The sequence below is a fragment of the Juglans regia genome, chromosome 11, assembly GCF_001411555.2.
Source record: "Juglans regia cultivar Chandler chromosome 11, Walnut 2.0, whole genome shotgun sequence".
NCBI lineage: Eukaryota > Viridiplantae > Streptophyta > Magnoliopsida > Fagales > Juglandaceae > Juglans > Juglans regia.
This window is the reverse complement of record NC_049911.1, coordinates 30,585,776-30,604,979: the sequence shown is the minus strand read 5'-3', so window position 1 is coordinate 30,604,979 and position 19,204 is coordinate 30,585,776. Positions and strand designations below refer to the sequence as shown.

The window sequence follows — 19,204 nt, the reverse complement described above, 5'->3', positions numbered from 1 at the left end:
ACTTTTATTGGGATGCATTTTCGATGGATGCTATCATTTTCCATATCTTTAGCATATGCTATTGCTTTAATGCATCAACTGCACTAGAGACGAGGAGGTTAGAAGAGGAAATTAGGTGGCAGTGAAATGATATTGCTTTTAGGTTGAAGCTAGAATATGCCATATCGCCAGATAAGTACTAAACATCGGACATTCTACTTACTCCAAATAATAGAGTCCCTCCCTGTCTTGAAAGTTTTCTGATGAGTACGCATTAGCTACCGTGACTTGTACGTTATCAATCGCCACCGACAATCTTATTCAGTTCTAATTCGTAACTTGTCTACGTTGAGAGTGAGAACTTAGACTGGGAGAAGCCAGAAAAACTACATAAATTGTCCATGAGTTCTAATTCAGTTCTAATTCGTAATTTGTCCATTGAATACTCTCTTGCTTGAATAATCTTCAAAAAAAGATACTAGGAAAATAAAAGGCAATAACTAGACACAGAGATGAGTTGCTCCTTCGATGAGGATAAAAATAAAAAACTCGTTCCTTGCAAAACTACTTGAAAAAGTTCAGTTTTATCTTTAGACATCGTTTGTTTTAACAATATAAGTTGAGATTAAAATTAAAAATTTAATAAAATATTATTAAAAAATATATTTTTTTAATATTATTTTTATTTTAAAATTTAAAAAAATTAAATTATTTATTATATTATATGAGAATTTGAAAATTTTATAATAATTAAATAAAATAAGATAAATTAAAAGAGTTATAAAAATAAACGAAACCTTAAATTTTTCGAAGGGCATTGAAATGCTCAAAGAGATGCCGTAAAACACACTTCATGCGTCTCTCTCTCTCTCTCTCAACTTCAGATTCGAATAAGAACTTGAGAATAACCTAATCCAAAATGACCTCACGTTCCGCATATAAAAAGAATCAGTTCGCATTACCTGCAAAGTTCTATCATATTACCATCGTACTAATGAAGGGCAACACTCGATAACAAAACTTCCACATAAAAGCTGTCAACAAAAAGCTCCTCCCATCAACGAAGGGAATCGATGGAACGAAATGTGTGAAGGAGATACAAAGTCAGCAACCAGACGCTTCTGAAGTGTAACCATTGCGGACTAACTTACAATCATAGTGCCCTAGTTAGTTAAGATGGATTAATCTGCGGACAGTTAAGAAAGTGGAAATGTACAAGACTAAAACGTCTAAAACCATTACAATGAGATTTTTCCAAATAATTTGAATTGCAATCTGGGAATGAAAGGAAAGAAGATATTTACAAGATTACAAATCAATCAGTGGTCACGAAATATGTCACATTAATGTTGGCACAGTTTGTGGAACACCAGACCACCACACCCACCACACAGCAGCCACATCAGAACCTTTCTCTATGACGCACAAGCAAATCATAAAATCTTTGATATTACATGACAGGAAGTCCAGAAGGCTTTAGTGGCAACCCTTAGAATTACAGGGTTTTGGTATATCCTGTTGGGGGGAAAAACAAAATTAAAAAGAAAAGATGAACATCGGTAATTTAACAAATAAAAGGCAAGTATATGATAGCACGTCATGGTAAATCAAACCAAGATGCAGGAGTCTAGATTCTCCAAACTTGGTTAGGAAACCTTCAGACAAAAAAATGGGCTTCATGCTAGTTGCCACACCATAACCAAAGACAAATCACATAAAGAAGGAAGGATACGCATATAAACAAGAATTAGGTAGGATTTAACTTAACTTACCCTATAGCAGTAGCACCCCAAGATGCCACATTATAAATTACTTTGCTTCCATCCCATGCCTTCCGAAGCTTTCCCTTTTTCTTTTTCACTGAGAATGTCTTGCTAAGAGCTAATAGAGGATTTGGAGGATGTCAGAACTCCATTCCCACATCTCCAACAATAAGAACTGTCACAACTAATGTATACAAAGCATTTGGAGCGAAAAGAATGGAGAATAACTAAAGAACCTTATTTTTCTTTGATATTTCATTGAATATTAGGAAGATAAATAAAGGCACAGATCAAGAACGGAGCCATTCAAGCTTACCATCCTGGAGTTGGTTAGGGGTCAAATCCTGCAAAGAAAAACATCAATTTATTTTAACACTTTATCTTCAAATACAGTATTAACATAATCTTTTTTCTTTGTGATTTCCTTTTATAACCCATGGTTGACATGCATGGGCCATTTTATTCAAGTTGTGACAGTTAAGAATGGAAAAAATGAGATAAAAGCTTTAATCAAGGTTCAACAATTAATGTGCAAAAAGCACCATTCAACTAGAATCAAAAGATTTTTGATAGGTTCAGCTGGAATCAAAGATGGTTATACAAGCGTGGCATACTAGTTTAACGATCAGAATAACTATCTAACTAGGGAAAGCTGGATCTGAAAAAATATAAAACAAAACTATGAGAGTGGAAATGTAGCATACCTTAGTCTGTTTTAGGGACAATATATATGCGGCCATGAAGCCTGCAATACCCTCTACTATATCTTCTTGCCTGACAAGAACGTAATCTTCTTGTTCTGAATCAATACCTTCACTTTCCCATAGATCATTTTCATTGACCATATCCCAAGAACTGCCATCTTCTGCTACAGTACATGAATGTTTTAGCACCCAAGCCATAAAGATAGAAAATTACAGCTCTTATTAATCCTGAACTTCAGGACGACGAAGAAGCTATTCGGTGAATTTGGCAACAAATCAAAAAAATTGGGGCGATCTTTGCATGCATACCAGAAACATTTTGTGGAACTGATGCCTGTGCAGACTCTAGCTTTTCAAGGAAGTCAGGGCATTCAACTTTAGACTTGAGAAGATCACACAACTGCATCACCATATAAAGGATTGGAGTTAAAATATGGAAGCATATAGTTACTCTACCAACTAATAAAATTGTATAAATCATCCACAATGAAAATAGTGATAAGGATGGCAATGGGCTCCGCCTCCAAATTTCAAGCCTCCCTTTTTTCTATATCAACAAGAACGCTTCAGCTTTCTGATGGAAAAATAAATTAATTCGGACCAAGCATTCCTTGTAAAGCAATCCGAGCGGCAACCAACAGGATCATATTCATAACTACCGCACATTCAACCCATATGCGCGAAGAAGCTCATAAAGAAAACTTGTCTAAAAATTTATTCTTTTAATATATTTTCCAGTTCTAGAAAATATACACAATGCTTTTCAATGGAGGCATCCAACATGAAACTATAGAAAATAATGCCATGTTGATTCTTGAATAAACTCGCTTGAGAATCAAAGGTTTAATCACTGTTTTAAAACACTTTTAGAAAGAAAAATGGACCACAATTAATGCTCCATTTTCAGCTACGGAAGATTATATACGGAAGAATCCCAGCAATCTCAGCCTCTTGCAACTACGGCCCGGCTCGGAAAACAATTCTAAAGTTCTAAAATCCAAGAAACACATGGGATTCAAAGTTTATTTCCCTCAAGCTTCACTCACGTTTTTCATTTTTTAACTCTTTTTTTTCCATGAAAATCAAACAAAAGCAGAGCTATCAGCAACAACTAAATATCCGTATAACAACTCAAACCCTAAGGAAACCATCGATTCGCCAAAAGAAAGCTTCTTACCTCATCGGCCTCTCGATCACCTGGCAGGGACCCCGAGCTTCCGCCGCGTTGCTCCTCATCGACATTTGCACCGCCGACGCAATCAATATCGTCGTCGTCGACACCGCTAGTAGTGTTGAGCAATTCGAGAGCTCTCTGGCACTGCTCGAGCACGGTCTGCAAGGTCTTCCTCTTCACACGGACCCGATCATGCTCCGCCGAATCCCCTCTCCGGAATTTTCCACTAGCCGAAGGTTTGGATTGCGACACCTCGACCTCCATCTGCCCTATAATAAAACGCAATTCAAGGACAGAGATCCGCCAGATCTTGACCCCAAAATCTTAAATTCGGTTGCCTTGATAAACTTGGAATTTCATTCTGTCCATGACTTGGGGAACCCTGCAGATCGTCTTAACGTTAAGATTGAGGTTCGGGTTCGGAGTATTATTGGCCTGCCTGGCCTGCAACAAGCGTATTTTATTTGTTTTGCGTTTTGTCTTCTTTTTCAGAGACGTGCGTTTTTTAATGTCTTGCTTCTAGGTAGCCGTAACTGGAATCGGAATTTCCAATTTTCTGTGTTTTTGTTTTTCTGAATCTCTCGGACTTTCGTAAAAAGATCATACATAAGTCTCAGATCAACCCCTTATAAAAATTCTATAACAATTTAACAAATAAAATAAAATATATGATTTAATATAATTATAAAAAAAATCAATAAATAAAGAAAAACAATATTTCTAGAACTAAAATATAAAAGCTTAAAATTATACAAAATTTACATGTTTTAAAATTTTTTTTATGCAGAAAGTGTGGGATTTGAATCTGGTTCTTCCATTTGAAGATCAGATCTTATACTATTTGATCTAAAAGACCTTAGTTACACGTCCTAGAATTTTATACACCATTAATAATGAATAAAACTGTTTTCCTATATATATATATATATATATATATATTAAAAAAATAATGTTTTCCTATCTTTAGTTTCGAAAACAACGCTGAATACAATCTTATCAAGGTCTCAGATGTCAATTTCAAACAAAATAATAATAGCCTTCCTACTGGTTGACAACCAGTTTTCAATTTAGGTAACAAAAAAATTAAAAAAATAATAAAAAAAGTGATGTAAAATATATTTTATAATTTTATAAAATAATTTTATTAACTTAGTTGTAAACTTATTGTTAACCAGTTGAAAGGATATCATTGTCATTCGAAAAATATAGATGATATTTTGGACTCCACAATGAAACAAAATGAGCGTTTTCACCTAAGTTGTATCCTAAGAGCTCATTTGTTTTCAGATATGCAATGAGATGAGATGAGATTAAAATTAAAAAGTTAAAAAAAATATTATTAGAGTATATTTTTTAATATTATTTTTATTTTAAAATTTAAAAAAGTTAAATTATTTATTTTATTTTATATTAAAAATTGAGAAAGTTGTAATGATTAAATGAGATGAGATGAGATGAAATATTTTCTCAAAACAAACGAGGCTAAGTGATAGTGACCCTGACCCATAACCAAAATGAGCTTTTGGGTATAGACTTATAGTCCACGCCCTACTTTGGGCTTGAATATTCACATAGACCCAATTCACCAAGTGGATCACTATGCTTGAGTTTCTCTTAATTTGTATCTATAACAAAATAGCCTTAACAATTTTGCTTTAAACTTTGGTTAAACTTGATAAATGGAATGGAATATTACGTTAAAGGTGAGCTGTCAGCATAATTATCCCCAAGCAAAGTCCAGATGTCTTGAAAGTTCGTGTTATAAAAGGTAATAAATATCTAGAAGCAAAGGCTGTTGGGGAAGCTCGAAAAATATATGTGCAAGTTCGTACATTTCTTTAAAAATATATATATATAAATTTAAAATTTATATAAAAAAAATTAATTTTTAATAATACATCTTACTTTCTTTAAAAAAAAATTGTACTAACTATACTAAAACTATGATTGAGTTTGGATGTTAAAGTGAGTTAAATTGAGTTGAGTTGAGATGATAAAATATTGTTAGAATATTATTTTTTAATATTATTATTATTTTGAGATTTGAAAAAGTTGAATTGTTTATTATATTTTGTGTTAAAATTTAAAAAAATTGTAATAATGAGTTGAGATGAGTTAAGATAAGTTGATGGTCCAAATGAAGCCTATATATAGTTCAATAAAAGTCCTAGTCACCCTAGAATATTAGGACCTACAAGGCTACAACTAGCCAGCTTGAGCTGTGTAGGCTGGATTGACGGTCCATAACCTACTTTGGACCTAAACATTCAAACCACCCAACACGTTGGATGGACCACACGCAACTCTACTCTACTCTCTCTCTCTCTATAAAAAAAAACACAGAAAAAACTGTACATTTTTTTTGTTACACTCTGTTTTGGAAAAGTGGACAGATATAAGATTTAAGTAAAAGATATAATTTTTAATTACTTTTTAAAGCTAGTGCTTACTTACTTCGAAAATGTATTTATATTATCTAAAATATCAATTTTCATTTGAAATAAGTACGGGTACCCGTATGTTAAAAAAAAAAAAATTTATTTACAATCTTGAGTGAGAGATTATATGTGCAGTCTCATTGATGAATGCGAATAAAAAGAAAAAAATATCATTTTAAAAATAATATCTATTACTATAAATAAAAACGGAATCATATAATTTCGACGTGACATTCTACTTATAAAAATAGGCATTCTATCAATTAGATTTGAAGTGTTATATTTGTGAAGCAATAGACCTTTTAAAAACAATATTTCATTATGAACAATTGTAATTTCTAAGTTTTAATGTTTTATTATGAACTGTTGTAACTTTTAAGTTTCATTTATTTATGTTTATGAAGCAGTAAACTATTTTAAAATAATGTCTCATTATGAATCATTGTAACTTTTAAGTTTTAATATTTCATTATGAACTATTATAACTTTTAAGTTTTATTTATTTTCTTATATATAAATATATAAACCGATTCAAGTCTCTATCCAAATCTACTATCTCAACATTTATATTGTTTTGTCAAATAAACTGTATTATAAACCGTTTCGGATTTCTCCACTCTAAAACCCGGTCTCTCTCCCCCGTACACAACCATCAGCACATTGTGCGGGTCATAGACTCGTTATTGTAATTTTAAAATTTTTTAAAACATAATTGTATAGACTTGTATAAGTAATTTTCATTTGAAGACTATATATAAACTAACTCTAAAACAAAAAACTACAACCAACTTAATACAAAATACAAGAGCGGCATTTGAATTCCAGTGTGGACCATTAATCAGTAACGTAATCCACTCCCCGGAAAAGAGAAGCAAAACATTATGGGAATGATAACAAAAATATCCTCACAAATTAGGGTCACTTTTAAAATGACATGGATGCTGGATTTTCAAGTGCCTGTTAGTTACAACCATCCAGGGCATTGATGTTTGGGACTTGGATTCGGTAAAATATATAAAATGGAAAAAGGTACACAAATTATCATGGCTCGGCAACCCCCCCTCAAAGGCCTTCAATATTGGTGGGTGGCATGGCTACCACAATCAATGTCATCAATTATTTTGCCCTCTAAGGTTGCCTAGAGCAACCTTTTATTACTACTCATTATTTTGGCCATGCTCGCATGTCATATCTCTTATATTGTAATTGGTCACAAGTGATATTTATTATGGACTTTTTCTGTGTTTTTTTTTATTATTGTTATTTGTTCTACAATGTTTTGTCAATCTAAATGGGTGATATACAAAATCATATAAAATTTAAAAGTCAATTAATAAGCAATATCGGCCTTGGTGTACCAGCCAAGCCAACTCGACTGTATACAAAAGAAGGGATTCACCTTTATCTCATATAGAACAACATATTAAGGCTTCGTTTGGTTTTCAAATTCATCTCAACTCATCATTACAACTTTTTCAAATCCCAATACAAAATATAATAAATAATTCAACTTTTTCAAATCTCAAAATAATAATAATATTAAAAAATAATATTCTAACAATATTTTATCATCTCAACTCAACTCACTTCAACATTCAAACACTACCTAAGATTCAATACGATTAAAAAAAAAGAATAACATTGGTTTTAATAATGTGTAAGTTTTCTATACATTAGTTGGTATGCAAAGATTTAAAAAGGAAAATGATAGTATGACTATCAAATATGCCCACCGAATATGCCCACTCATATATATATTAATTTTTTTTAATGGTTAAGGAATTGATTATTAGTGAATTTATATATTTTTTATTTATTTTTCTTAATGGTTAATGATGTTTAAAAAATACTTAAAAAAAAGAAAAATAAAGAAACTCATTTGTACTAGTGTGCACATTTAGTAGCCACCCTAGCATTGTTCATTTAATATATATATATATATATATATTTATATATATAAGATATGAATTACATTATAATTAGAGTAGTACTAAATATAATTGTGAAGTGTGCATGTGTCGTACAATTATTTTGAAAAAGAATGGAATACATTGTTAAAAAATTAATTTTTTTTTTTATGTGAATCATGTATTTACTCACTTTTCTTAAAAGAATAATGTTAGGCTGCAACTCAACATTGACCGCTGGGCGTGTCGCCTAGCACAAATTCATCTTTTATTTTTTTCAATTTTTTTATTTACATTTTGTTATCATTTTTAAAAAATATATAAAAAATATAAATGCACTAATAATTGCTTCATTAACTATTAAATATATATATATATATATATATATATAAGAATTGTCAAAATGAGATGTCAAAGTAACATTTTATTTTATAAAATTATATCGTTATGCTTGCACACTCTCCACTATTACAAATAGAGTAATGCTACTCATTATCTTAATTTTTATTATCTCATAATGTGATATTAAATAACTAGTAATTATTTATTATATTTTATTTATAAATTTATTATTTAATATTATATCATAAAAAAATGATAAAAAAAAAATGATGAATAGATTTTTTTATACAAATATATTCTGCAAGTTGAAATCCTCCGATCCCGGCCAATTTGGGAACTTGATCTCATTTGAATGAGCTGGTCCCGCGTCAAAAGTAGGCCCCATCCTAGTAGTTAAAAGTTTGGTAGGCGACTAATTTGACCGTTTGGGAGCTATTGCACTTTCAATCACTGCTCAAGTGAGAGAAACCAAGAAAGAAAAGCATTATTTACGTCAACTGTTACCGCCTTACCGGACAATAAAACCATCTGTGACGTAGACTCATGGAACTTTCTCTCCTTGTGGCAACGGTACAATCATATACAGTCCTCACTGGCCGATGGATCCATCACTGTAGATGGGAGCCACGTGTTGAAATGTCTGCTTAGATTACCAAGAATGCACCTCCACGGTTTTTCCCTCCCAACGCACACGTTCGTTTAGGAGCGTAAGACTGCGGATACGGGGTGACGTGTACAACTGACGCAGATAAAGAGGGCCCGCTCTCAATGGAGTTTTCTGGATCACCCCGGGTTTCCATTTGAGAACAATTCTGTCTCAACGAAGAGAGAGAGAGAGAGGAAAGTCGGTTTCACTTTTTCGCTTCCTTTCCTTCCTTTTCTCCTCACAGCCAAACACGCTCTGTTTCGTTAGAACTTCTCAAGTCAACATAGTCTATTTGTTTATTTTATGGTATTATTTGAAGGTAGATTTGCAAATGCAAGGCACGTTTCCGAGTAGAAAAAAAGATTTGCAAATTCTCTTTTTACGAGAATTTTTTGATTTCGGTTGCTGCGTTTCTTTCATTACTCACGAAGGTTTTGTTGTTGAATATAAACGCGTTATTGAATGGATGCTTTGCTTGATTGTTGAATTGCGTTATGAGTTCGATCGATATGGGGTCTGCAGGGGGGTGTTTTGATCTAGAATGCTGATGTTCTGGGAGATGATTCTGTGATTTGGGATCAGAGGATGACTACGCGAAACGCGGAATCGTCTCAGGTACCTATGCTTCGATTTCTTTACAATGCCACTCGTAGATATCAAACTTCTTTTCCATTTTTGAGACGAATGCATTGAATTTCACGCATAGACGTTACGATTCTGCATAGGCGAGGGATATTAAGTCGTGAATACGCGCATATAGAATTTGAATGAATTCTGTGATTATGCATGAATGTGATAAGGAATTTCGCCCTAAAAATGTCTTTGTATTTTGTATCATAGGGAGATGGCGGCATTCCTCCTCCACCCCCTGGCCCGCCTGATCATCTGAGTTCTCACGGTGGCAATACGGTAGTGATCAGAACTTATTTTTTTCTTTCTAACCACTAGATTTTGCCATTGAATATTGCTTTTCAATATGTTCGCATTTTTATATGTATTCTTGCTTTTTTTCTTGCCCACTACGAGCACATTGATAAAATGTAAATATCATCATAATTTACCACCATCATAATCTATGACTATGGGCCTCTTACGTTTTGGTCCCAGATAGTGATTTGCTTGTCGCCGGTTGTATTATATGTCCCAACGTTCCTATGGGGTGAAGATTTTGTATCAAAATCCATTCGAGATAACTCTTTATACATGCAAGAAGCTTCAGGCTTAGCTTTCTAGTGCATCTAACTGTAGCATTCGAGACATTCTTGCTGGTCATGGTTAACAGAGACACAAGAGGATGAACATTTTGTTTTTTGGATTTTTAGTTTAACAGGGTAGGTTGGCATTAAAAAATTTTACTTCAGAGTTTCTTCTGTTTATTTCCCTGGTTAATAGCATTTTTTTTTACGATGAATAGTTTGTCAGAAGCCCTGAAGGCTGAAACTTATGTGTTCTGAAGTAAACTGTCTTGCAGGTTTTCAAGAGCGGGCCACTTTTACTGTCATCCAAAGGTGTGTTTTACTTTATTGGTTTACACATGATTGTACTCAATTAACAACTGGCAAGACAGGGATCATGAACACATTAGGTGTTCGTATAACGGATTTTTCTAAGGTTTTACGACTCATGATTGCTGATTGTGGTTTTTAAGAACCAGCAGCTGTATGTTGCCTTTCCTTGCTTCATTCTCTTCCATTTTTTTATTCTTTTTTCAAGGGTGGATATTTACTAAGAACTTCTTTTTGTGGCAAGGTAGTTACAATTTGTCTGTTGCACACATATGCTACTCAGATACTAGTATATGTAACTATATAAGTTTCCTGCAAAGTGCAACTCTCTGTTTATGTTATTTCCATGCTGATTTACTTTTACTGCACACAATTGTTTTCTTTGTATTGTTTTCCCCATAATTTCACAGAATGTTCAATGCTCTTGCTCATCTTAGTCAAGTGATGATACGGATTTTGCCTGAACTCATTAGTCCCTGTTTTTTTTTTTCAAATGATAAACACCTATCATGGCAGTTCAATTATGTTATGTGACACTTGTTTCATTATTTCATGTACATATAACTTCAGTGTTCTAACTCAAAAGCAGTATTGTTGTAAGGATTTTGTACTTATGTGAAGATATAATTATATAGTTTATTTTATGAAGGAATTGGATGGACGTCTTGGAAGAAAAGGTGGTTTATTTTAACATGCAACTCCCTTGTTTTCTTCAGAAGTGATCCGGTAAGTAGTTGTTGGTTAGCTGTACTATGCAATCTTGTGAAATCTGTGTCAGTACTTATCTTAAGAAAATGAAATCATTTTATTGATGACATGGAACTCACCAAGACAAGGCCTTTTAGCTCATCCTGGGGAGCAAACCCCTGATACACAACGCCACTTGCAAAAGCCATATATCAGACAATCTGAGGGAACTTTTAGTGTGGAACCTAATCCAGGATGTCTGAGTCCGTAGCTCATCTCAAGCTTGCCTTCTGACTATTAGGTTACACCTTTGGTGGGTATGAATGATTATAAAGGAAATAATTAAAATGACCAGGCACTATATGGTTTCCTTTTCTAAAGTCTAACATCCTTGAAGCTAGTACTTACATACCACGATGATCATTTATTTTCACCGTTTGCACTTTAAACCAGAAGTATCTAGTTGCAAATTTGATCTCCTCTCCCTGTACAAGCTTGTAGTGTCTCAAATCTTTCTATTGAAACTTTAATGGGGAGTAAACATGTCTACTTCCAGAACTTTGAGTCACAAGCCAAGGAGTTTATATTTTGTCCTTGCATGGTGAGGAATATGTTTCTGTTCTTGTTGCTTATGATGAGACTATTTATTGGCTGGCTCCTATGGATGTCCTGTTGTACAGAACCTTAATCAGCTAGTCTATATTGACATAAGAAGGGAAGCCGGTTTTAATTGTTTATGAATGAATACAACTGTAAGTGATGGCTTAAGAAATTTAAAGTGATGAGTTTTAGAATGAATTGACTGAGATAAATTGGTGGTTTTGGTCTGCGATAGTTTTAGCCCATAGTTGTATAGGCTGCTGAACTCGAGAAACCACAAATTTAGCAGACTAATAATCTACACGCAAACCAAAATCCTTTCTCCTGATTAGTTAACTTAATTACTTTGTGTTCATTGAATGAATGGGACATTTTTATTGTGTTGGAAGGAATGGAGTTAGATTCTACTCGAAAGCAACAAGTTGGTGCCTGAGACAGATGAGCACCATTTTATATTGTCACCTTTCCCTACCCTTTTCTCTCTCCCTCTTGGTATCATTCCATGTTGCTGTGGTCCGACTGTCTTCTTTTAGATGATCTACCTAATTGGACACCTGTTAGTTATAAACTGTACTAGCAATCTTCTTTCCCTTCTTTGTGGGCACAGCAATTATCTTTTCACTATAGTTAAGGAGTAAAAAAAGAAACTTATTTTGGTATGGTACACCATATAACAGAAAAATATGATCTATAGCCATGAAGGGGTTTTCGAGCATGAGACTTTTTCCATGCACTTCATAGCAATGATTTCAAATACCCTTTCTGTTGTAGGATGAAAAATGCAAAATAACTGCTGAAATAAATCAACTTTAAATATAATAACGATAAATATATATGTTCGATACTATGACTTGGTGTTTCATATCTCCCTGGTGTTTGATTTAGAGGGGAATCATCGCAGGAAAACTGAATTCCTTAACTTTAAGCCTACATTTTATATGAAGTCAGGAGTATAAAGCAGTAGCTGAATAAAATGGTCAATGTAACAATTGTACTTCATTAAGGTCTTAATGGGCTTCAATTTCTATTTTTCTACTTCTCAGAATGCCGTCCCTCAAAAGGGGAGTGAAGTGAATTTGACTCTTGGTGGTATTGACCTCAACAATTCAGGCAGGTTGTTTTCTTTCTTAAATAATTTATAGTCTTATTCTATTCAGTTTTCTGCTCCCTTCTCATGATTGCTACCATTGCAGAAATGGAAAACATTAATAACCTTTGCCACACTTCATTTCATTGATTTAGTGTGGAGGCCAAAGCAGATAAAAAACTCCTGACTGTGCTGTTTCCTGATGGTCGTGATGGAAGAACTTTCACGCTTAAGGTTCTTCCCCTGCAGGGTTCTCTTTTATATATATCTTCTTGCCAAAAGGCTTCCCTTACTTCAATGATTTTTCAGTTTGGTGCATTGTGCATTGTTGAGCATCTCAGAGATAGCTTGGTGCATTGTGGATCAAATGATCATTTGAGTAACTCAGGCATGTTACTTGAGATATGCTATCTGCTCCTGAGGTATGCCTGACATGGATTTTTCATCAGGCTGAAACATTGGACGATTTATATGAGTGGAAGGCTGCGCTTGAGAATGCTTTGGCTCAAGCACCAAGTGCTGCTCATGTGATGGGGCAAAACGGTATATTCAGGAATGACCAGACTGATTCAGTTGTTAATTCTTTTGGCCAATGTATGCTTAACTTTATGCTTATGTTTTTGTACTTATGGAGTGCTTTCTCTCTGAGAAGGTAGTGTTGTCAAGTTTCGTATGTCTATGTGGTCTCCAATGGTTAGGCTGAGATTTTTGAGATTAATTTGACAACAGGATAGGAAGAGATAAATATGGGAAAATCTGTTTACTATCCTTGAAATTCTGGTTGTAGTTATTACTACCGAAATACTTAATTATTTCTAAATTATGTTATTTTCTTAGGCTATTTTCCTCATTTTAATAGTTCTCTATTTGATTTTGTTTACTTTGTTTCAGTAATGTTTTCCATTGGTTGATTTATTGAGCATGAAAGTTCTTGAAGACATTCATGTCTGGTATCTAAGACATTGTTCGTTAATTGGCAGGGCTTACTGTTTTGAACTTGCAACTTGGATATCTTACTTTCTTTTATTCGCTAATAAATTTGTCAAGATAATTGATATTTGCTTTATTTCTTTGTAGTGAAGGATAGACAATCTGTCAAATCTTCAGTTGTTGGAAGGCCCATTTTGCTTGCTTTGGAAGACGTTGATGGAGCTCCATCTTTTTTGGAAAAATCCCTTAGGTTTATAGAAGAGTATGGTGGGTCTGGAATTTTTCTTTATTTTTTGGGATATCATTTCGGTGGTACTTTGCATGAATTCAAGTAAATTACTTTCTAATGAATATTTCATTTTCATATCATTATAAAAAATGTTGATAATTGTATACAACTTTTTGCAATGTATGAATATTCTCGAATGTTGTATAAGTACCGAATATATCTTTGGGCAGGTTATAATCTATGTAAGGACTGTATTGGTCACCAAAAGACTTGTCAGGACTGCATCTTGTTTCACTATATAAGTATACTTTCACTTAGCTTCTAAATAATTTCGTCTTACTCCTGGAAGTCTCGTGCAGAAACCATGCATATATGATTTGGCTTTAGAAGAGTGAAGCTATTTTTTCTTCATTTAACCAACAATGGCTTGCAAGATTTAACAAGCATTGCAGCATACTATATTTTCATCTGCCACATTTACTCCTACTAGTTTCTTAAGTTAAAGCTCTCACTTTTGGGTCTGTTGTTAACTAGCTGTTGTAAGTTTGTAGGACTCTTCAACAGGCATACATGTTTGTTTGTTACTTGTTTATGTGAATTTAATCAAAGCATTAACAGGGGTCAAAGTAGAAGGGATCTTGCGACAAGCCGCATATGTTGATGACGTTGAACGTCGAGTTTGGGAATATGAGCAAGGTGGGCCTGGGCCTGTTTGTATGTATGAGTGCTTGACTAACTTTCGTCTTATGTTCATAACTAAATCCAGCTGTGTAGATTTGATTTTTGGTCATTATGTCTTGCATGAAAGGTATTTTTCAACTTTAGATCATGAGTACCTGTTACCCTTTTGGGATGCATAGTGCATATTCCAGGCAGGCGATTGGCCATTGGCTACCCCAAGGGATGTGAATTGGACAGTAACTAAGGATCCATTTGTTTCAACATACATAATTGTCTGAAAGTATTTGCTACAGTTTTCTATGTTTGGTGTGACTGAAAAATGTTGGTCAGTGAAAATTCACTCAAAGCGGAAGGAAATGACTTGCACTGCAAAGTTAACGAAGACTGCACCCTTTTTTCTCTCTTTCATCTCCCATAATCACCAAAACGCATCACCTTCCCCATCTTCCATCCAGATGTGGGATAAATGAATAAAAAATAGAGTTTTAGTTTATTTAGTTGAATGCTTGGCTTTATCTTTTATTTTAGAAAAGTTTGTCATTTTAAATTTTAGAGTCCAATTAGGATTACCCAGTCAGAGAGCAATGATTAGGAATTTTATTTGTTTAGAATTTCATTTGAAACAAAGTCATAATTGAATTATGGCATTCCTTAGTCTATTTAAGGGCTCTTTGTAATCCAATGGAGATATATATTTTGGATTGGAATATGTTTTTGAGATTGATTTCCTCTTCCTCTCCCCCCTCTTTTCTCTCTTCTTCCCCTTTCTTCTCCTCTCACTTTTCCCCTAGCTTCGTCTCTCTTTCCTACTGGCCTCTTTTATCTTCTTCTTTCTCCTTGCTACAAAGTCATAATTGAATTCTGGCATTCCTTGGTCTATTTAAGGGCTCTTTTCTCTCTTCTTCCCCTTTCTTCTTCCTCTCACTTTTCCCCTAGCTTCGTCTCTCTTTCCTACTGGCCTCTTTTCTTTTCTTCTTTCTCCTTGCTACAAAGTCATAATTGAATTATGGCATTCCTCTCACTTTTTCCCTAGCTTCGTCTCTTTCCTACTGGCCTCTTTTCTTCTTCTCCTTTCTCCTTGTTTTCACTCTTTGACTTTTCTCTTTTCCCCATGCTCCATCTTCTTCTTTAGACTGTGGACTCAGTCCCTTCTTCCTTTTTTCTTGTCTTATTTCTCCCTTTTTCAAGCTTCTGGTTCAAATTTCATTTTTTTTTTGGGGTCCTACACCAGCCATTTTCCTGAGATCCATGGCCACGCTGTTGGTGATTCTTTCCAAAAAGTGGTCAAACCAGAAAGCTCTGACCGGGTTGATTTGGATTCTGAAACACAAGCCTTCCATCTTCGATTTGAGCCCTGCTGAGTTAGTGGTTGTCACAGAAAACCACCAGTTTTACAGATTCGATATAACACGACCTCCTTTGCATCAACATCACTACTGTTTCACTCCTTCCTTCCTCTCTGTCCCTACCAGATCTCTTCAATTTCTGTAGTCTCTTAAACTTAGACTTTTGGATTAACGTCGATACTTTTTGTGGACATTCATGGTCTTGCGATTTGGTGCTTGTGTCCCTTTCTTAAATAGTAGTTTGTCTTTGCACTTCTAAAATAAGTTGCTCATGATAATGGCAGGAGTGCAAATCTGTTTTGGTATTGCTCTGCATAATGCATGATTTTGTTTGGGCAGGGGGGGCGAAGGTGTACTGGTTTTGCTGCAATGTAGACAAGATAAGTGTAACAAATACATTTATGTTTCAATGTAAATGGCTCAACACAACTGAAAGAAAATGATTCTCCATTTATGTTGAAACATGTGGAGCCAAATTTTATTTATGTTGGTGCCATTTGAAATGAACTAAGAAAAGCGGTAGTCTGCACTATATTCCAAAGAACTAGTTAAAGTTACAGTTAGAATTCCTTGGAATCACTATAATCTCAATTTCACCTTGTAAAGAACCATGTTGGACTTGGGACTTATGCACCTTTATCGTAATTCACCCACCCAATGTGGGACTTAACCAATCCAAGACATTACAATTTCAGTGGATATAAAGTTAGTTATAAAAAAATCTGAAATAGTCATGACGAGGAGAAAATGAATGAAAAGAGAAAATCTAATAAAATCTTGCCTGCAGTGTATTAGAATTGAAGAAATCATAGTTGCATGGTAGTTTCACACTTGAGATTCATTTTGTTTTTTGGTTGAATATTACTTCATCTCTGAATGGTTTTTGCTTTATTTAGGAAAAATGGAGTTTTCTCCAGAGGAGGATCCACATGTTGTTGCTGATTGTGTCAAGGTATCTCTTATAGTCACAGGAAAATGAATTGTCATGTAGGTTACAGTATACAACTAAACTAAGCTCTTTTTTATTTTATTGTCTTCCCTGCAATATCCAGTATGTCCTCCGGGAGTTGCCATCTTCTCCGATTCCTGCATCTTGCTGCAATGCACTGTTAAAAGCATGTCGTAAGTCTGTTAATCAACTGTTTTTTGCAGCATCCTTGTTTCTTCTTTGCTTGCTAGCCTATGTATACTTCATAAAACATACAGTGCTAAGACAAAAGATGATTTGAAAATGTTTTTAGTGCATCATTAAATTATAAGCATTGAGTGTGGGAAGTGTTGGGGATGGCTACCTTTGTGACACCGCAAATTCTATTGAGCATTTTGGAGAACAGGCTGGAGGTACTCACTTTCTTATCACTTTAGGGGTAAATAGTATTAAGTATTGGTTTAAAGGAAGAGTTTGACCATGTAACGACCCAGCCCTATAATTTTAAGGTCGGAATATTGATAATTTTTTATTGGGCCTTAATTATATTTAATGGGCCATATTGGATAAGCCCACGAGTGATAAATTATTAAGGTTGATTAAGAGTTTTAATTAGACTCAATAATTAAGTTAAATCTCATTTATTATTGAACGAGTTAGACTCTTTTTAGAATTTAAAAACCGGTCATTAGAAATTTATTTCAATTTAAAATCATCACTGATTGAAGTCCCCTATGCAGTCTCAGCCACTGCCAAATCCTGCATTGAATGAACTGTTAGATCATGTTTTTAAATTCAAATTCTCTTCTTAGATGATCACGACTGAGTGTTTAGCAGATTAGTGTCACTACATGTATTAACTGAGTCTAACTCAACTTGTCAGCACTCTCTCCCAAATCTCTCTATAAATATCTCACTTCCATGTGTTATTTGAAAAAAACCATAAACTTCCATAAGTGCAACGGTCGAACCCAAGATACCCAGTCCAGCATCGTGCGCATCCCATGTTCACCACGCCAATAGTCGACTGTTTCATTCCTCTCACAACATCCCTCACGTTTTCTCTCTCCTTCTACTTCGCGTGATCGATTTTATGTCGGAAATATGAGATTAACGCTATGAGGTAGGTAACTTGATTATAAATTAGGATTAGTATACTAGCTAGTTATATATATATTATTATTAAAGTCAGTTCTTTGGAAGCCAATGTTTATGTACCACGCATGTTATGATATTTGCAAACACGTCATTCATCACGTTTCATTCCGCATATTATAGTTATGTATGTATCATGCATCACACGTTACATAAGATTTGTAAGATTTCATAAGATCAAGTGTAAGATAAGTTTAGAACAATTAATCAGATGACTATTTAGATGTATGGTACCAATGTGATTTATGGGTGGATGTGCAAGCCACGGAACTAAGCGTGGTCCACCATAGTATGCTAGAATATTATTAGCGGCTCCCCTTGCGACTGCCGGATGTGGGGCCGGTGCATAGCCTTGCACACACAGTTAAGTATGTAGGCCAATATGATAAGTAAGATAAGTCAGATAAGCCAAAATAAGTCATTCATGTCATAGCGTACGTATGAACAATCATGATTTTAAGTTCCCGGTATGAAATATTTTATGAAAAACTTTATGTTAAGTATGTTTACGTTATGATGGGTTTCTTACTGAGTCATCGACTCATTTTAGTTGTTTTATGTTTTTAAATCATCCTAGGTCAGAATATTTATGAAGGTAGAGCTGCAGGGCGAGACTTAGTCTCGAGAGGCGTGACAGTGGCCTAGATCATGTGCAAAGATTTTAAGTTATGATTTTTATGACACAGACTTTTAGAAATTTTAATAAATGCTTCCGTGCACTCTGATTTATGATTTCTGTATGTTAATACAAAACGACTCTATTTATTATAAGGAATCTTTATACTTAGCGTTTCCTTAAGAATAAAAAAAAAACAAATATATTTTTAAGTCAGGTTCAGTAGTAGCACTCTGGCTCCGGTGATTTTCTAAAAAAAATAACATCTTTCTTAACTGTGGGGAGCGGGGTGTTACAGACCATGGGAAGAGAAACTTTATGTGCAAGATCTGCTAATTTAAACCACTTTAGACAATTACTCAGAAATTTCATGGAGTTATCTTTTTCTTTTGGGGGAAAATATAGTTCTTTCTACCATAAGATAGCAATGTATACCATTAGATGAATTGTCTTTAACTTATTTGGATCTTGCTCTCATGATTTCTCA

The 19,204-nt window shown here is 34.2% G+C and overlaps 2 protein-coding genes across 7 annotated transcripts in view; one reads left to right on the top strand and one right to left on the bottom strand.

Annotated features, from left to right (window-relative positions):
- Window positions 1–1,207: 1,207 nt before the first annotated feature.
- LOC108985060 lies at window positions 1,208–4,224 on the bottom strand. 3 transcript variants are annotated; one of them, XR_004797640.1, is made up of 6 exons: window positions 3,624–4,137; window positions 2,756–2,846; window positions 2,447–2,607; window positions 2,059–2,086; window positions 1,752–1,902; window positions 1,208–1,494 (listed from the first exon to the last, which is right to left on the bottom strand). XR_004797640.1 is itself a non-coding variant. In XM_018957211.2 (6 exons), exons 1-6 carry the CDS (start codon window positions 3,882–3,884, stop codon window positions 1,413–1,415), a joined length of 732 nt encoding a protein of 243 aa, XP_018812756.1. In that variant the 5' UTR covers window positions 3,885–4,224; the 3' UTR covers window positions 1,208–1,412. The 3 variants fall into 3 exon arrangements, 2 of the variants coding, with proteins under 2 accessions (XP_018812756.1, XP_018812755.1); XM_018957211.2 differs by having other exon boundaries at window positions 1,752–1,860; window positions 3,624–4,224; XM_018957210.2 differs by having other exon boundaries at window positions 1,752–1,860; window positions 2,447–2,610; window positions 3,624–4,136.
- Window positions 4,225–9,062: 4,838 nt separating this feature from the next.
- Window positions 9,063–19,204, top strand: part of LOC108983770 (rho GTPase-activating protein REN1-like) — a 37,121-nt gene continuing 26,979 nt past the window's right edge. Inside the window, exons 1-13 of one of the 4 annotated variants that reach the window (XM_035695745.1) lie at window positions 9,063–9,384; window positions 9,476–9,568; window positions 9,794–9,862; window positions 10,425–10,461; window positions 11,108–11,184; window positions 12,789–12,859; window positions 12,988–13,066; window positions 13,282–13,375; window positions 13,910–14,029; window positions 14,610–14,687; window positions 16,303–16,320; window positions 16,915–16,970; window positions 17,071–17,140. In XM_035695745.1, the coding sequence (XP_035551638.1) occupies window positions 9,539–9,568; window positions 9,794–9,862; window positions 10,425–10,461; window positions 11,108–11,184; window positions 12,789–12,859; window positions 12,988–13,066; window positions 13,282–13,375; window positions 13,910–14,029; window positions 14,610–14,687; window positions 16,303–16,320; window positions 16,915–16,970; window positions 17,071–17,140 (799 nt within the window). In that variant the 5' untranslated portion in view covers window positions 9,063–9,384; window positions 9,476–9,538. Of the gene's footprint in view, window positions 9,569–9,793; window positions 9,863–10,424; window positions 10,462–11,107; window positions 11,185–12,788; window positions 12,860–12,987; window positions 13,067–13,281; window positions 13,376–13,909; window positions 14,030–14,609; window positions 14,688–16,302; window positions 16,321–16,914; window positions 16,971–17,070; window positions 17,141–19,204 lie in introns of all 4 variants that reach the window. The other 3 variants (XM_035695744.1, XM_035695743.1, XM_035695746.1) reach the window with 3 other exon arrangements.

What these genes read in the sequence shown, in the direction of transcription:
- LOC108985060 (XM_018957210.2), bottom strand. Translation starts at nt 3,884, where the DNA reads ATGGAGGTCGAGGTGTCGCAATCCAAACCTTCGGCTAGTGGAAAATTC. An exon ending in GTGATCGAGAGGCCGATGAG is followed by an intron (nt 2,847 to 3,623) that starts GTAAGAAGCTTT and finishes ATGGTGATGCAG; the next exon opens with TTGTGTGATCTTCTCAAGTC. An exon ending in AGTTCCACAAAATGTTTCTG is followed by an intron (nt 2,611 to 2,755) that starts GTATGCATGCAA and finishes CATGTACTGTAG; the next exon opens with CAGAAGATGGCAGTTCTTGG.